We start from the raw sequence: 16,966 nt of genomic DNA on the forward strand, positions 1-16,966 counted from the left end.
AACGAGCGCGCGGCCATGTTGAATTGTCAATATTCCGAAAGAAGAGACAAAAGAGTGAAAACTCGGTGGATTTCTCGAAACAGCGAGTGTTTACCAAACTCAATTAAATTGCCGATGAAACGTTAAGCAACGGCACAGCGGGGAAGACTAACGGTCGACGTTGCAAAGTAAAGGTAACATTTGTCTCCGTGTTGCTTAAGAGTCAATTATTATGCTTATTGATTTACCGTGTAGCCTGTGTTAACACAGCTTGGCTAAGCTAACACTAGCATGCTAACTCAATCGTTTGGTTGGGATAAATACAAGTGTTTAAATAACGGTTGCGAACTTAATGGATGCAGACAGGCTTCCTTTGCGCACATCGTTTCTCGATTAAAAGTTTGAATTGCGGTCCTTTTTACACACGGGAGCTAGACCGTACGTTGGTATTAGCATGCTAGCTGGACGGTCAAAGCCACGTTGCTATGCATAAAGTTTTAACGCCATTTACTGGCGTAACTTGACGTTACTAATTCATTTACTTTAAGCTAACTTTGTTATCGACGTTGGCAATAAAGTGTTCATGGAAGTAGATGCCCATGGGACAACATCCTGGTGGTTGGCATTACTTTGTGTTTTGTTCAACGAGGTTACGAAAAAGTGCAGTGGCTAACGTTAACGAGCTAACTTTCAATACAACTTGGTCCGTCAGTTGGTTCGAGTTCTTAGCTTTTAATAGTTACTTTAGCTCCAGTTAGCATTAGTTTAGCTGGTACCCATGATATCACAACAAAGCCGCACTAGTTCAGTTGTTTGAATTGCTTTTCATGTCAAAATTATACTGTTGACTCCACCGTGTCACACTGTAATGTCGCTACTTTTAAAACCAGTTTGCGGTCTAACGTTAGCTTTTGCTCCAGCTTATCAAAGAGAGCCGCTGCTAATGCGCACACATCTGAAATGTTTGTAATTAATATCCAGTAGCTTTAGTCTGGGTTCGTCATTGTTAAGTGACCTGTTGTTTTTTTTAAAGCTTTGTAATTGCCGCCCACGATTGTTTGCTTATTTCCTGGCAGGTAACCTGGATATTTTTTTGTTGATCGGCAATTCCCAAAGCACTTTGCAGACTGTCATCTCCCTTTTTGCTGCAGAAGTGAAGGAAACCGGAGCAAGATAACCACAGACATTTATAGTGGACTATCCATCTAAAAAAGCAAAATTGCCAGAGGGACTCTTTTTGAGCCACAGCAAGACCTTTTGTGGATTTTTTTTGATGTCAAAGGAACAAATCATAAGAGTCTGAGTTGTGACCAAGCAGAAGTTATTTTACTACTGGCCATTTTGAATGTGTAAACATAGCACTTGGACTTATAAATCCAAAATACTTAAAAGAGCACAAAAAGAAAATCTGGATCATCATTACAGCAAGGATAAGAGTACTCCTTCAAACCGTTTTTGAAAGAAAAGACTATGTTTTGGTCTCGCATTTGATTTATTTATTCATATGAATGTTAATTTCTCCCTTTTTTGGAGAGTTGTCTTGTAAATAGACAGAATTCATACGCAGACCTCTTCTTTTCAAGAGGTTTGAACGTCAGATTGTGTACAAAATACATTCTTTAAAAATAGAGAAAGGAAAAAAGTTTTTATTTTTTTACACACTGGTGCATTAAGCAGAACATCGGTGAAAACGAGGAAAACATAACACATTGAGGAAAATTGCCAGTTAATGTGTTGAACCCATGGCTACTGCAAGGACAGCAAACCCCGCACCAATGCTCGGATTGAACAAACCAGCAAATGGGCAGCTCAGAGGACAGACGGGACTCCTTCCGACTGCCCAACAGCCCAATGCCCTCCAGAAAAGGACCAGCATTCCTCAGAGCAGTGGGGGCATCAAGTAAGATCCAGTTCAATTTTCTCAATCCTGCATTGAAACAAATGTTAGTTTTATCTGTCAGATAAACACTTCTGTAGCATGACTGCTTGATACAAGGATCTGCAAAATGTAAATCTAATTTTCTTCCAGAGAACAAAGCTTCTAATAGGTATGTCGTGTACAATAAAGCTGACCACAAACCGGTTTGACAAACTTAAAAATAGAATTCTCTACGAATCATGGATTTATTTTGCCATTGTGCACTTTATTGGACGTTGCCAGTACATTTTAAGTTACTTGTGAAGGAAAATTAATAAGTATTTTCCCATCCAGCATTCCGGTCTTTGAATAATATACCTTGAAAAATAGTTTTTGGCCCTCAATGAATTTCAGAGCCCTCCTTTGTCTATGTATGTGTTATTTATTTACACATAATGCTAATTCTTGCACTTAGGTTTGGTGATGACTGGAAGAAGTGCCTGGAGCTTCCTCCAAGAGACACCAGGATGAGAACTTCGGTACGGTAACATTACATTAGCAGACATTATTCAGATTCACAGTTCATAACTCCACTTCCCACATTTTGAATTTTACATGTTTTAGACTTGCTAAAAGTGTGTTGTCTTTTAATGCTATTGACCAATAATCTGATGTTTCTGCTCTGTTCACCCAGGATGTGACATCAACTAAGGGAAATGAATTTGAAGACTACTGCCTAAAGCGGGAACTGCTTATGGGAATCTTTGAAATGGGATGGGAGAAACCGTCCCCTGTCCAGGTAAGTGAAGAGATTAGAACGTACGGCCCTCTTGTTTATGTGATGTAGAGGGTGACACAGGAGTGGATTTTCACTTCTGTCCCGTCCCATTCCCATGGCTAAGTTTAAGAAAAAAAAGGCTCTGCCCGGAAATATGATCGGTCCATTTTGGCTGTAGCAAATTGTCGGTTACTGTCTGTGCCTCAGTGCAGGGCGTGAACCATCATGTTGTGCGTGTATTCTAATTTTGCTAATTCTTTTCCTAGACCACCTTGAGGCTGCCTTAATAAAATATACCCACAGTCCTTTCTTGTAAATCAGAATTATACAATTTTATAACTGCACTAACTAAAACCCTGAACAGTACTTCTGTCCATGTTTCAAAGTTGAGATGGTTCCAGATTTCACTCACCAAAATGATGTGGGAATTCACTTCAGGTATCTTCATTAGGCATCATCCTCCTCCTCTTGACATTTGAACACGCGAACCCCTAACCTTGTATTCTTCTGTACCAGAATTTTGGGCCCCTCTTACAGCCTCCTGTAGCCTGGTCTTAAGCGGGTGTAGGCAACCGTAGGCATGTGTGACATCATTGGCACTCTGTAGCTTGGATGCTCTTCCCTCTAGTGTGTACTGTTATATTGTGGGATGACAACGTAGCCCTATTGTGGATTCCAAAGGGTGTTCTTCATTATGATTTGCCTTATTTCCGAATAAATTTCATGTCCAAGGAACTTAACTTAACCAATTGTACTGATTGGACTTGTGTGTCTACCAAAAGGAGGAAAGCATCCCCATCGCTCTGTCTGGCAGAGATATTTTGGCTCGGGCCAAGAATGGCACAGGAAAAAGTGGAGCCTACCTCATCCCCCTCCTGGAGAGGATAGACCTGAAGAAGGATCACATACAGGGTGAGTTTCTGTTGCCTCTGCCGGATTAGCAGATGTCGCGTTACCCGACTATTTTCTGTCACTGATAGAATTTTTTTAACAATGACTGCAATGGAGCGCAATTTTCCCCTTTTTGAAGCGAGTGCTTTAAGGATCAGGAAATCCCACGTTCAGAGAGACTGGTAAGTCCAGTCTGGCAGCAGAGAGCGGGTTCAGGCTTCAGAACAAAATTAAAACTATTAATTTTTTTACACTGCACACACACACAACGGACAGGTAGCGAACCGTGAATAGATGTTTGCTAAATTTGTATCTGATTAGAATCTGAGTGCCCCCTTTTTCATTTGATATGCCTTTAGCCCATCTCTTATAATTTAAATGACTGCCACTAATTATGACGGCATTTTTTACAACACTGTCCGTCAAAATGACGGGCAACAAGAAAGTGTAACGCAACCACTGCCTGATGAGTGCTCATTTTAAAACAGTTGCAGACGTCTGATGGATACATCAATATTGACTTTGATTGTATTATGAAATTATATTAAAGATTTTGTAATATGCTTAACCATTTATTCGGTCATCCTTTCCATTTCTGTCTCAATCCAGCTATTGTTATGGTGCCAACAAGAGAGTTGGCCCTGCAGATGAGCCAGATCAGCATTCAGCTCAGCAAGCACCTAGGCGGTGTCAAGGTCATGGCTACCACGGGTGGCACCAATCTGAGGGATGACATCATGCGTCTTGATGAGACAGGTACTTGTGCAGTTATTAAAGATAATGAAAATGACTTTTCCATAAAGAGGATTGTAGATAATTCTCTCCTAGAAGCAATTCTAATGGGATACTTCTATCTGGTCATTGAAGTCATGACTCTTTTGCACATTAGATCAGTGGCGGGCCGTGCATTGTATACCTGGGCCTTCTGTGCTGTCCTACTACAGTTGAATTACCTCCTAATAACCTCATTATGACTCATCAATCCAGCAAACCTGCAGCGGATCCACGCATTCCACCACACAAGAGCACGAGCCATTCAAATACTATTCATAAACACAACACGATAGACAAATGAACAGTAGTAACGTTACTATGTAAAAAAAAACTGAAGCAGTTTGTGACTTACCGAAACTTAAAGAGTTTAATCCCAGTAAATCGTTTCAGTTCCAGTAAGAAGTCCTTCTCGATTCATGGAGCCAGTGATGACAGTCGATCCTCAGTTGTATTCGGGCCGCGGTTGTGGAGATGTTTCCCTGTGAAAGTGTTCGTTGAGTTGTAGATCCTCTAGAGTCTCTCCAAAAGTTTTCAAATGCCATGGTGTCCTCAGATTAGCGTAGCATAGCTCCAAACCCAACCATGGAATGTGCAACGCTTCTCCGACGCGGTCAGTAAGAAACACCGTTCATACAAATCCTTTTCCTGGCTGAGTCAGGGCTGCCAGCTGTGGCGTTGACTGACCATTTCTTACATGTCCAGCTTTTCCTGAAATGTCTTTCTTGAGAAAGGCGTTGTCAGTAACTCTGCCACTAAATCCGTTTCTCCTCCTTATTCAGCTGTTGAGTGCTAAAAAAACAAAGCTAGGTAAAAAAATAAATAAATAAACTCCAACTAAGCTCTGCTGGCAAGTTGAGTTTCGTTTTAGCAAGTTAAGTTTCGTTTTACAATAGTCACGTGCTTGCCCACTGACCAATCACAGCACACACGGCACCTCACTCCTGCAAAGTGAGCTGGAGAAATGCTGACTTGGTTGTAGGCCTACAGGCCGCTCTGGCGCGTCTAAGAATCTCAAACTAAAGATCTGATTGGTTGAAGACTATGTCAATCAACAATATCGTCCCCATTCACTTAAACTGCACATGGAGGCACTGGTGAGTCTGCAGGCCTGGGGCCTCTCTTCTTACCTAGAGGCACAGAGGTGAAATCTGATAGGATAAAAGCTCTACTTAAAACAAGCTGCACTGGAAGCAGAGCAACTGAGGAAGACAGTAGCTGTGCAATGAGAAGATCAGATAATGGGAAAAATATCTTTATAAATTATGATGCATGTAGTGTATTTAAGAAAAATTATAAAATAGCTATAACTTTGATTCTGTTTAGGCCAGCAGAGAAGGCTTTGCAGGCCCTGATGGCCCGCCACTGCATTAGATCAATACCATTTCCTGCTCTTGCTTTTTGAAAATGTCAGTTTAAAGATCATTTTTACAAGTTCTGTTGACCTTTTGTTGGGACATTTTTTGCAGTTGAAATTTTCCATTTGTGTCGTCTCCTCTCCTAATAGTTCATGTAGTGATTGCTACACCAGGCAGGATACTTGACCTTATCAAGAAGGGTGTGGCAAAAATGGATAAGGCCCAATTGATTGTGATGGATGAGGTAGGTTTGTCTCTTTTTAATTTCTAAATTCACTTTCAATATTGTGTTTTTAATGACCTTTCTTTATATATCTCTTTCCTCAGGCAGATAAGCTGCTGTCCCAGGACTTTGTGGTTCTGATAGAAGATATTATCAGCTTCATGCCAAAGGAGCGTCAGATTCTGCTTTACTCTGCCACGTTTCCCATCAGTGTGCAAAAGTTCATGGTGAGAACTCATAACAGGCATAATGTTCACAAGAGGTAAAAATGAAACAATCTGGTTTCATAATATGCTGTGAATGTCTTCCAGAGCAAGCACCTGAAGAAGCCTTATGAGATCAACCTGATGGAGGAGCTGACCTTGAAGGGCATCACTCAGTACTATGCCTACGTGACTGAAAGACAAAAGGTCCACTGTCTCAACACACTGTTCTCTCGGGTAAGTGTGTACCAGTTTAAAACTAAGAGCCTGGAAAAGTTAAAGAGAAGATCATGCTAGAAAAGCAGTACTCTGCTTTCTCTGGTTGAAAGTTTAAAGACAAGTTTTACAAGTTGTTTGATAGAAAATGTACAATATTATCATATATGTATATTATCTCAATATAGAACTGTTTTTGTGATCAAGGATTTAATCCATATTGTAAAGTTATAACATTTGTGATTGGTCCTTTATTTTATTAAGTGTGCAGTTTTGTTCCTGTAATTCAAGAGATTGGCTCTCATATGAGGGCAATCATTTGCATATAATAACAATGGAATAAAAATAAATTATCCTAATGGAGCATGCAAGCTGCAGTTTGGCTGCCTTAAAATAAACTGTAGCCCACATGCTACCTGAGACAGCAGGTATACAAAATGAGAAGTTATTCCTTCAGTCATCAATTTTCATAAATCTGTATATTTCAGCTTCAGATCAATCAGTCCATCATCTTCTGTAACTCGACCCAGAGGGTCGAGCTTCTGGCCAAGAAAATCACCCAACTGGGTTATTCGTGCTTCTACATTCATGCAAAGATGATGCAGGAATACAGGAACCGTGTGTTCCATGACTTCAGGAATGGATTGTGCAGAAACCTGGTCTGCACAGGTAGGTGAAGGGAGTTCAGGGCTTTTAAATATAAAGTGGAAATCAGAAGTATTTTTGGTCAGTAAGTTCAACTTGTATATTTTCTTGTAGACCTGTTCACTCGGGGAATTGACATCCAGGCAGTAAATGTGGTCATCAACTTCGACTTCCCCAAAAATGCAGAGACCTACCTGCACCGCATTGGAAGATCAGGTAAGAGTTACCTTTTTTTTAAAAAATAAATACTCACTCTAAACAATAGGCATTGTTTTACAAAAGCTGGCAGCTTGACTTCATGACACTACTGCTAATGATGTACAATAGCTAAACTGTCTCTTCTCTCGCAGGGCGCTTCGGTCATCTGGGTCTGGCTATCAATCTGATCACTTCAGAAGATCGCTACAACCTGAAGAATATCGAGGATCAACTGGTCACTGACATTAAGCCCATCCCCAGTTGCATCGATAAGAGCCTGTACGTGGCAGAGTTTCACTCTGTTGACCCAGATGCAGAGGATGAAGACGGCGGAGCCAAAAGCAAGGAACTGGGAGCAATCTGAGTGAATGGTCAGTTTTTTTTTTTTAAATTGCTCAGAAATCCGCCATGCATGAAAATGAACCGTAACATTAAATGTTTTGTTGGGCACAAATCAACTAATCTAGTGTAGAAGGGTTGTCTGCTCTCCTGAACACTTGTACAAAGTCTACACAGGTCACACTTCAGCAGCATTGTAAGTTGTCCATCTGACACAAAATAAGTACTTAGTTTTGATGCTCAGCCCTGTGTGGCTAGAAGGTGTAAAGCTGCCTTAACCATGGCCAATGAAGGTGGGGCAAGGTCTAGTTATTTACTCAACTGCAGCTACGGGACTGACTGGTGGCCTTAAACCCAAGCTTAATTTTCACGTTCTGGTTCAGATCGAGTTTGTGTGTAGATGAATGAGCATTTTGGTGGAGTGCAATCTTGCTAATGGCTAATATCCTCTTAAGTAAAGTTGTGCGGGCTTTAAAGGTGAAAAGGTGGAGGGCTGTTGTCGTCAGGCTGTCAAACAGCAGTCAACATAGATTTGCACAGAGCTGATCAGCACAAAGTCTGCTGTCTGCTCTGCAGGTTTGCTTAAGCAGTGACTCACTCACATGGTGGCTTTCAGAAATGTCTTATTGTGCTTTTGTCTTTTATTTCAGGAGAAACGCGGCGCCTGGCATTCGTCACATGGTATTGACAAGGCATGACACAAGATTCCAAGGGAGGATTTCTGTTTCCCAGTTTGACGCCCAAATGGTCTAATTTAGATTTCTTTTCATTTACAGTTTGAGTTTACAATCGTCTCCCGTTCTGTCTGTGCATATATTAGTAAACTGGTATCTTCTCATTGCAACTTCAATCATTTGAACTTTCTGCCACAGATGGTCACTGTACATGTGATTTGGGCTGTTGCTTAAGTCTGTCATTGAACTCAGCCACTCTCGACAATAGATGGACTTTGTCGTCCTTTGTACTTTGCTGTAAGAATGAAAATGTGAAACCAAAGGTAGACTTGGAGGACAAAGCCCAGCTCACGGCAGTGTGCACATCCTGCTGACATGTCTTTTGAGCAAATTACTTAAAAGAAACTCACCCCTTTTTTGTCCAAAGATCTACACTCAGTAGTTACTTTATTAGATGCACCTGAAGGAAAGCCTGAATTTGTCATGCCAGGGATTTAAAAGCAGCTGGAAACATTCCTTTTTTAAATGATGCTCAGTTAGTATTAAATGGCCAAAAGTGTGCCAAAAATGATATTGTTAAAATCATTCATTACGCTACCGCCACCAGCCTGAAATGTTAGATTCATGTTTACACCAAATTCTGACCCTGTCATCTGCATGGCCATGGGACATCTATCCATGCATCTGCTGTGCCCGTCTCCTCTGGCCTCAGCGCTTTGTCTGCATACCTCTGCTCTGACACACAGTGATTTGCACACCTTCCTTTCAATGTGAACCAGTCCAACCATTCTCCTCTCACCTCCCTCATTAACAAGGCACTTTTGTTGTCACAGTTGCCACTCATGGGTGTTTTTTTTTCTTTTTTTCTTTTTTTTTTTTTTTGTGTTACCGGTAAACCGGATAGACTAGTATGGAAATCCCAGGACGCCAGCACCAACAATCATTCCACAGTCAAATTTCTTCTCTATTCAGATGCTTGGTCAGAATTGTTTTTTTATTTAGTAGCTGTTTTAGACATTGAGCAGGTGTATCTAATAGTGTGGCCACTGGGTGTAGTTGTTTTTGTAACTTTTGCCATCATTCCAGGTTTATTATAGATAACCTTTTGCTTACTAACTTTTATGCTGACATTTGGGGATGCAGCTGTGAAATGGGGCGGATTGTACACATCCAATCTTTAAAAGGGATCCAAAGTTGGAAGAGTTGACACAGAGTTACAAAAGTATGGATAGAGATGGCTTCAGAAACCAAAATGACCACTTTGCTCTTTGCGATGGTAAAAAGATGGCTGCTATGGTGTTCCAGTAAAGCGCCTGAAACAGTGCTGCTGATGGTGAAATTGTTACTTTTTTTATATTGAAGTGTTAACTGTGGAAATACGAATTTAAAGATGGTAGTGTCAGTGACATTGTAGTGCATTTTGTCGAAGCACAGATCCCATAATGACAATGTCGGTATTTAATTGTGAAATTACGTTGATCCCTTTTTAAAGCCATAACACCAGGCAGCATTTTCTTGAGGTTATCAGCCATTAACGTGACGGGATGAGATTGGCGATGGTTTACATGTTGTTACCGGCCAACTTGTTCCGTCATGTCGATGTAGATTCTGTGTCCCTCCTCCCCTCCAAAGTGCCTTAGTGTAACGTCAAACTTCTTACTTTGCCCAGACTCTTGTCCCAACTTTGTTGTAGGTAAAATGGCCCCCAAACAATTCCTCATCGGTTTCAGTTTTGGAAAAGCACAGTTAAAGTCACACAGGATTTCAGTTTCTCCTTATTTGGAAGAAATTAATTTGTCATGACAAATTGTATATATGAGTTGTCAGATTATATTACTGCCTTGGACTTCTTGACTTAAGCACAATGTCACAGAAGATTATGTATTTCAAATTTAAAACGTCTTTCCACTTTCTGTTTTTTTCCTTCACTTTTTTCCCCCCCTTGTTGATGTTTTGGTTCCCCAATTTTTCAGCCTCAGTACAGTCTGCAATCAATAATAACCATTTTCTCAGTGGGTCTGTAACTTCAGACCTTTTGGTCCATCACTGTAATCTTGAAAAATGAATATCTTTTGACTTAATGACCAGATGCTTCAACTAGAAAGACAGACAGGCAACAATTTTCTGTTAAATGTGTCGATGCCAGCGCCCGAAATGCATTAAACTCCAACTGATTTGACTCCTCCTCCTTTTTGTCTTAATTTTTGTAAATGTTGATTGAATTAGTCTCATACACTGCCAGCCAGCAGCCTTTGTCACAAAGCAGGATATTAGTGTAAAACCCACACTTCTTCCAAACCAGAGAGAACTCTACCCCATGCTTTCGAGCTAGTCGTGACAACCGCACACAGATGGTAACAATCAATACTGTTTCGACCATATACTTGGGTATGGTTAAGGTTTTCTACCAAATTACCAAAGGCCCAGTTTGAAACCACAGATCATGCAGTTTTTATTTGATTACTGCTTATGTATTAGTTTATATATTCAAATCTTGGTTTCTCTGACTGCTCTAATCTTAAAAATGTCCACAGAATGCATATGCTTATTTATATTTATGTATATAAAATATGGTGGTACAGGTATGATTTGTACATGTAGTCATGAACTATGAACCCTGAAACAGGTGTACCCTTGGAATGTCATTCAGCAGGAGATTGAATGAAATGAATGTTAAGCGAATGAACTCTGTGAGACGTCATCAGGACGGGCCTGTCCCAGCTGTGTGTTCAGCCAATCACGATTGACATTACATACATATTAGCCAATCGGTGGATGATTTTCGGGGAATGGGCGGGCCCTTTGTCATCCACGGTCACGGACGTTGTGGTGAACTTTGCCGGTGTTGGACTACCCCCGGACCCCAAACCGTCAGCGTGAGTATCTAAAACGTTACATTAAAAGATTGCTTTCGTAAGAAGAAGATTGTTGAGTGTGTCAAAAGGCCACATGTTTTATTCCCAGTTACAGTAATTCCCATATGAAAACGAATAGGTCTCGTGGTCGACCCCACATGGCTAACGGTACCTAGCCTGCTAGCTAACCAACCGGCCAATCCTGCTAGCTTGCTTCAGCCTTCACAGGTTAAATACCGGATAGTCTTACCGGGGGCTGGCTTATCTCTAGTTGTAACAAACCACGCGCTGCAGCTGAATATTTCTTGTGGTCACCAGGTTGCGTTGGAATCTAGTAACGTTATGGAGAGTCGGACTAAACTGGGCCTTAGTTATAACCAACCGACCTACTGTACCGTTACTGTTACTGCCAGGACACCAGGACAGATCGCTCACTGGAGCTAAGCTAGTCACGTTAATATTAGCATGGACCTGAGCTAACTGCCCAAGTGAACTGGGTCTGCTGTGTGAGTGGGTGATTGTATGCCAAGCAGATCACTGTCTTCATATCAAACCTTGCAAGTCATTCAAGCTAATAACGTTACTTTTCCAATTATGTCCCTTATCAGGGATTATTTTAACAGACGGTAACCTACAGTGATTGGATTATGTTGATATAATTGAACAATATTCATCTACTGTCCACCTCTCTCTCTCCCTCCTAGTCTGTTACAGTATGGGCAGTGTGTTGGCTGCCGCCTCCCCCAGTCCTGCCCCAGCAGCAGCTGGAGGTAGTCAAGGGGTCCAAGGGCTGGTGTCTGTCCCTCCAGGGTTCAGTATGCCCTCACTGTCTTCCGTCCCTCCAACATCTGGATCCGGCCAGCAGACGGCAGATGCAGACCCTCCACTTCCAAACCCAGGCACCTATGAGGAGTGCCACCGCAAATGTAAAGGTTAGAAAATCAGCTGTTGCGTTGTGTGGTGGTAATTCCTGAATGCTGTAGTTTAATCTTCAAACTTGTTCAGCTTTTAAGTAACAGGCATTGTATTATAAAGACAGTATGACCATTGGCATGAATAATTGTCTGATGTTGAGTTACATCTTTTTTTTTTCCACGTTCTCATTTTTAGAGGTGTTCCCTCTGCAAATGGAAGGGGTGCGGTTAGTGGTCAACAAGGGCCTGAGTAACCACTTCCAGGTCAGCCATACGGTTACCCTCAGTACCCTTGGTGAATCTGGTTATCGATTTGGTTCCACCTACGTAGGCACTAAACAGACTGGACCAGCAGAGGTAATGATCATTTTCCCATCTCTTCAACAAATCACAAAAATTATGTTTACATTTACTATCATAGACGTCTGATAGTTGTCTGTAGTTGCTTCTTTGCTCAATGACTGAAAAAAGTCAATATTTGTATATAAAACATGTATTTAGTTAGGGGTTAGGGTTATAAGTCTTTTATTGGTTACTGACAGTTCAGCTAGATCGTTTTAATGGCATGTTTTTTTCTTTATCAGGGTTCAAAACTGAATAACATACTTAAGTTTGTTTTTGCTTTGTTTGCCCACAGGGAGCACTAAAGCAGTTGTTAAATACAGCTCAACTTGAAAACTGATGAATGTGTGTGTTGTTCCCCCAGTCTTTCCCAGTCATTGTTGGAGATATGGACAACACTGGTAGTCTGAATGCTCAGATCATCCACCAGCTCACATCTGCTGTGCGCTCCAAAATAGCCATCCAGGTGCGTGGACATTTTGAGGGAACAGCCTTTCAGATGCCGAGTCTCTCATTCAGCTTTTACGTGTCACTGACCGTTCCATTCCACTCTCAGAATATTTGTTGTTCTACTTTTTGTGTGTTGCAGACTCAGCAGCATAAGTTTGTGAACTGGCAGTGTGACCTGGAGTGGCGTGGTGAAGACTTTACCTCCGCTGTGACGCTCGGGAATCCAGATGTAACTGTTGGATCTGGTATGATTCATTTGTTAATAATGCCTTGTAACAAGTTCAACAGAGGTCTTTTTATCACACATTAATTTGCCACAAGCTACTTGATCCATATGCTGGAGCTCCTGGCTAAAAAATATTTGGTTTCTCAGCTTGAATTATTGATATGAACAGTTTAACTAAGAGAATGCCAATCCTGAAATTGGTGCGACAGTATCCGCTGGCAGGTCAGTCCACAGCAGCATTGCACAGCGGAGCTTCTTCCCTCACAGACACTTTGACCAGATAACAGGCCAGTTTATCAAGTTACTCACAAAATTAACATTAATAAGTGACCACTGATATGACCTGCCACCTGCGACATTAAAAACGAGAAAGTTCTACCTCAATGGTATGTGGAAGGCTACTCTATGCTTATAGGATAGAAAAAGGAGAGATAACACATTTTTTGTGTCGCAATTCACAAATTGAGTGTATTTGCCAACATCTGTGAAGACTGAGGTGGACAAAACACAGTAGAGTACAGTAAAGAGAGGATCAGATTGATCTGCTTTTTTATAGCGGATATTGATCTATTAGAACATACCCAATTGGCTATTAATACATATATATATATATATATATATATATACCTACCTACCTACCTACCTACCAACCACCAGGTCACCAGGAATTTGTCCGTATTTTCCAACCTTTTATGACATTATTTATAGACCAAACAAGTAACAGAAAAAAGAATAGTAGGAATATTCCATAGTTAAAACAACTGTTAGTTGCAGCCCTAAAATACAATGCATTTTGATCCCCTGTTATGCAACAAAGATGCCTTGTCTGAAAGGCTGAACTAAAGGTGTTTTGGATGAGATCCTCTTTGACCCACGCTGGATACACAGCAAGCGATGGCACCAAATTATACATGTTTTTAGTTGTGCTGGTGTAAACACTTTTAATCAAGTTTAATAGTAAGCCACAACACAGTATTTTACCACTAGATGTCAGACTTGACCTAACAGCCGCTCCATCAAAACTCAGAGGAGCGGCTGAAATGAGAATAGCTGGTCCACCGATAAGTGAGCCGGGCCGTTGTTGTCCGGAGGTTTACCACTTACCCCTTCACTTAAATGTAGGCTAAAAGAAAAATATAAGGAGTCACGGCCCAAACAATAGTAAATAGTAAAACAGTTACACTGCAAGATTGGTCCTACACATGTGCCAACTAGTACTTTACACCTGTGGTTAAAATCTCTTGTGCGTCCTATCATTTCTGTGATAATGCTACGTTGTGAAAAACAAATCTGTTGAAATCGACAGGAGGGGAGCTAGTTATTGTTTAAACACTTTTTTAAATGAATGTGTTCAAATGTCATCTTGTTGCCATCCCAAACCTGATGTTTTCTAGTAAGCTTACTAAACCTGCTCATCACTATTCCACACCAAAGTGCATGTTGGAAGACATCCAAACTACAAACCATGGATGAGAAGGGACTATACTGTGTATATAATGGTAGCTCTTTTACTACTTTCCCTCAGGCATTGTGGTGGGCCACTATCTCCAGTCTATCACACCAGCTCTGGCTCTAGGTGGTGAGGTAGTGTTCCACAGGAGACCAGGGGAGGAAGGAGCGGTCACCTCCCTCTTAGGAAGGTACACAGGTAAATCTCCACTTTGTGGTTACTGAAATGTATTCAAGACTACCTAATGCTTGTATTTGTGTATTAAAATCTTGTTTTGTGGACTATGATTAAATATTTGGTTGCCAATTTCCAAAAAACGTCATTCATTGTTTTGTGTTACCCATGTGATGGCTGTTCAAATCCCTTTATTTCTCCACAGGGGACAACTACATTGCTACATTGACTTTGGGCGGGGCAGGAGCTCATGCTACATACTATCACAAAGCCAATGATCAGGTATTATTAAATTAGTAATGGTGTGTGTGTGTGAATATATTTCTGTGGTTTGTCTCCGGATACTGCTCAAATGCAGCAATTTGGTTGAAAATCTGATGATTAGCTTAAAGGAAAGGTTCACATTTTCTCAAGTCTGTCTTAAAACAATCCTCACTAACTTGCCTATATGTACATTGAAACAGTTTTTGGTCACAGTTGTTCCTCCTGTCTATACTGGCCGTTAAGAGGTCCTTTCCTAAAGCAAATCAAATATAAGCGATAAGGACAAAACCCACAATCCTCGTTCTGTGCAAAAACAAATTCAGCTGAAGCTAATTTGAGGCTCTAGAAGTCTGAACTGTTTGCACTACAAAATGTTTCCTGTTGCTATAACTGCCTCTGTCCAAAGAAACAATTTACACACCGTACATTTTTGCATTGAACTAGGCTTGTGGATTTAATTCCCGCCCTTCTCTTTCACAGACTGTACAAAAATCTCATTGGCGAAAAGTTCTTTGAATGTCCATGTGGGTATTGTATTAAGACAGACTTGGAATAGATCTGAACCTATTCTTTAACTTCTGTCTTCCTATGCAGTTGCAGATAGGAGTTGAATTTGAAGCCAGCACAAGGATGCAAGACACCACAACATCCATTGGTTATCAGTTGGACGTTCCCAAAGCTAACTTGCTCTTTAAAGGTAAATAAATACAGTATGAATTTACCTCTAAATTTATACTGTATGAGTGCAGATTTTACACATAGAAAACTGCAAAATCAGTAATATAATTGTTTCCCGTTGTCCCTCCGCAGGCACAGTTGACAGTAACTGGGTGGTTGGGGCGACCATTGAAAAGAAACTGCTGCCCCTGCCTCTCACACTGGCCCTAGGGGCTTTCCTCAACCACCGCAAGAACAAGTTCCAGTGTGGCTTTGGTGTCACCATTGGCTAGCGGTGTGGGGGCTGCCTGGAGCCAGCTTGCAGGCCACAGCTTGGACCGGCACAGAGACACACAGGAACCTGGACTAAGTTTTTAGAAATTTGATTCAGAGACTCTCTCACAACTGTGATTTCTGGGGCAGACAGACACAACTACAAAGGAGCCAGGATTGGCTGAGCCATGCCTACATTCTGTAGCACAAATGTCTTTCCTTTATGGTGTATTGGATATACCCAGAGGCTAGAGAGATGTATATCAGAGGGCATCAGTGATGCATGAGAACATGTGATGTGAAAATCAAGTAAGTGGATAGACATAATATATGGTGATCATGTAGGATGATTAAAATAAATGTGATAACGTTTTGTAAAAGTGGGTGTTGTGATTTTTTCTAGAAGAACTGGGTGCACACGCTCATTATTTTGGGGGGTCTATTACACAATGTATAACATATTCAACTGGTTCCCCGGTGTAGGCAGTTTTCTGGAAAAGGCAAACGCACCACACCAGTCGCCCTCATATAAATGTCGAAAAATTCTAACTTTATCTACATAGCATCTAGGGGTGTAACAATACACGTTTTTGTATTGAACCGGTCGGTACGCATTACGAACCGAACAATAAGTTTGAATAACACTATTGCATTTGGGAAATGCAGAAGAAATTGTGTGAAATATAATGTTCTTTGGTGGCGCCACTGCGCTCAACAAGGCAAACCACCCGAAGTGACAGACAACGTGCTGTCTGACACTCCCACCATGGAAGAAAAACATTCTACTCTTGTGAGGCATGTTTGTTCACAGTATAGCAATACAAGGGTCTTAGTATAGCACTTTTCATTTTCAATTTCATAAAAAAAAAGTTGTAGTATAGCATGTCAAATAGTCCTACCACTGCCAGTATAACTAGTGCTAGACAGTATAACTTCTCTATCTCTGTCTGTCTCATTCAGTCATTCAGGTCTTGGATACTTTTAGAGGACCCTTCCATACACACACACACTTATTCTAATGCTACTCTACTTATAATATTTCTACTGCAACTTCTACTACTACTACTACTACTACTACAACAAATATCACTACTGCTGACATTTTTTAAGCCACAGAAAACGTTCAAATATCAAAATGTTCAGCTCTTTCAGCAGAGGGGTGCTATATCTCTTCATGTTTCTAATCTTTAAACTTTTTGAATTCAGCTTTTTGCAATCTTTTTTGAAT

At 40.9% G+C, this 16,966-nt stretch overlaps 2 protein-coding genes across 3 annotated transcripts; both read left to right on the forward strand.

Moving 5' to 3' along the window:
* The first annotated feature begins 38 nt into the window (after window positions 1-38).
* ddx61 (DEAD (Asp-Glu-Ala-Asp) box helicase 61) lies at window positions 39-10,312 on the forward strand. 2 transcript variants are annotated; one of them, XM_079164571.1, is made up of 13 exons: window positions 39-173; window positions 1,056-1,879; window positions 2,313-2,376; window positions 2,532-2,636; window positions 3,398-3,527; window positions 4,116-4,262; window positions 5,785-5,879; window positions 5,963-6,085; window positions 6,170-6,298; window positions 6,766-6,946; window positions 7,037-7,138; window positions 7,273-7,491; window positions 8,110-10,312. In XM_079164571.1, the coding sequence occupies exons 2-12, from the start codon at window positions 1,722-1,724 to the stop codon at window positions 7,482-7,484; spliced, it is 1,446 nt and encodes a 481-aa protein (XP_079020697.1). In that variant the 5' UTR covers window positions 39-173; window positions 1,056-1,721; the 3' UTR covers window positions 7,485-7,491; window positions 8,110-10,312. The 2 variants fall into 2 exon arrangements, with proteins under 2 accessions (XP_079020697.1, XP_079020698.1); XM_079164572.1 differs by having other exon boundaries at window positions 44-173; window positions 1,654-1,879.
* A 621-nt stretch (window positions 10,313-10,933) lies between these two features.
* tomm40 (translocase of outer mitochondrial membrane 40 homolog (yeast)) lies at window positions 10,934-16,069 on the forward strand. The gene is made up of 9 exons (XM_079164029.1): window positions 10,934-11,009; window positions 11,693-11,920; window positions 12,099-12,259; window positions 12,609-12,710; window positions 12,834-12,939; window positions 14,446-14,568; window positions 14,750-14,826; window positions 15,403-15,505; window positions 15,619-16,069. The coding sequence occupies exons 2-9, from the start codon at window positions 11,704-11,706 to the stop codon at window positions 15,756-15,758; spliced, it is 1,029 nt and encodes a 342-aa protein (XP_079020155.1). The 5' UTR covers window positions 10,934-11,009; window positions 11,693-11,703; the 3' UTR covers window positions 15,759-16,069.
* The last annotated feature ends 897 nt before the right edge of the window (window positions 16,070-16,966 follow it).

Source organism: Pholis gunnellus (assembly GCF_910591455.1).
Source record: "Pholis gunnellus genome assembly, chromosome: 8".
Lineage (NCBI taxonomy): Eukaryota > Metazoa > Chordata > Actinopteri > Perciformes > Pholidae > Pholis > Pholis gunnellus.

Bases quoted from the DNA above. Each gene is read 5' to 3' on its own strand.
- ddx61 (XM_079164571.1), top strand. From the start codon at position 1,722: ATGGCTACTGCAAGGACAGCAAACCCCGCACCAATGCTCGGATTGAAC. The intron at 2,377-2,531 runs GTACGGTAACAT...CTGTTCACCCAG, and splicing joins ACACCAGGATGAGAACTTCG to GATGTGACATCAACTAAGGG. The intron at 3,528-4,115 runs GTGAGTTTCTGT...GTCTCAATCCAG, and splicing joins GAAGAAGGATCACATACAGG to CTATTGTTATGGTGCCAACA.
- tomm40 (XM_079164029.1), top strand. From the start codon at position 11,704: ATGGGCAGTGTGTTGGCTGCCGCCTCCCCCAGTCCTGCCCCAGCAGCA. The intron at 12,711-12,833 runs GTGCGTGGACAT...TGTGTGTTGCAG, and splicing joins GCTCCAAAATAGCCATCCAG to ACTCAGCAGCATAAGTTTGT. The intron at 14,569-14,749 runs GTAAATCTCCAC...ATTTCTCCACAG, and splicing joins CCTCTTAGGAAGGTACACAG to GGGACAACTACATTGCTACA.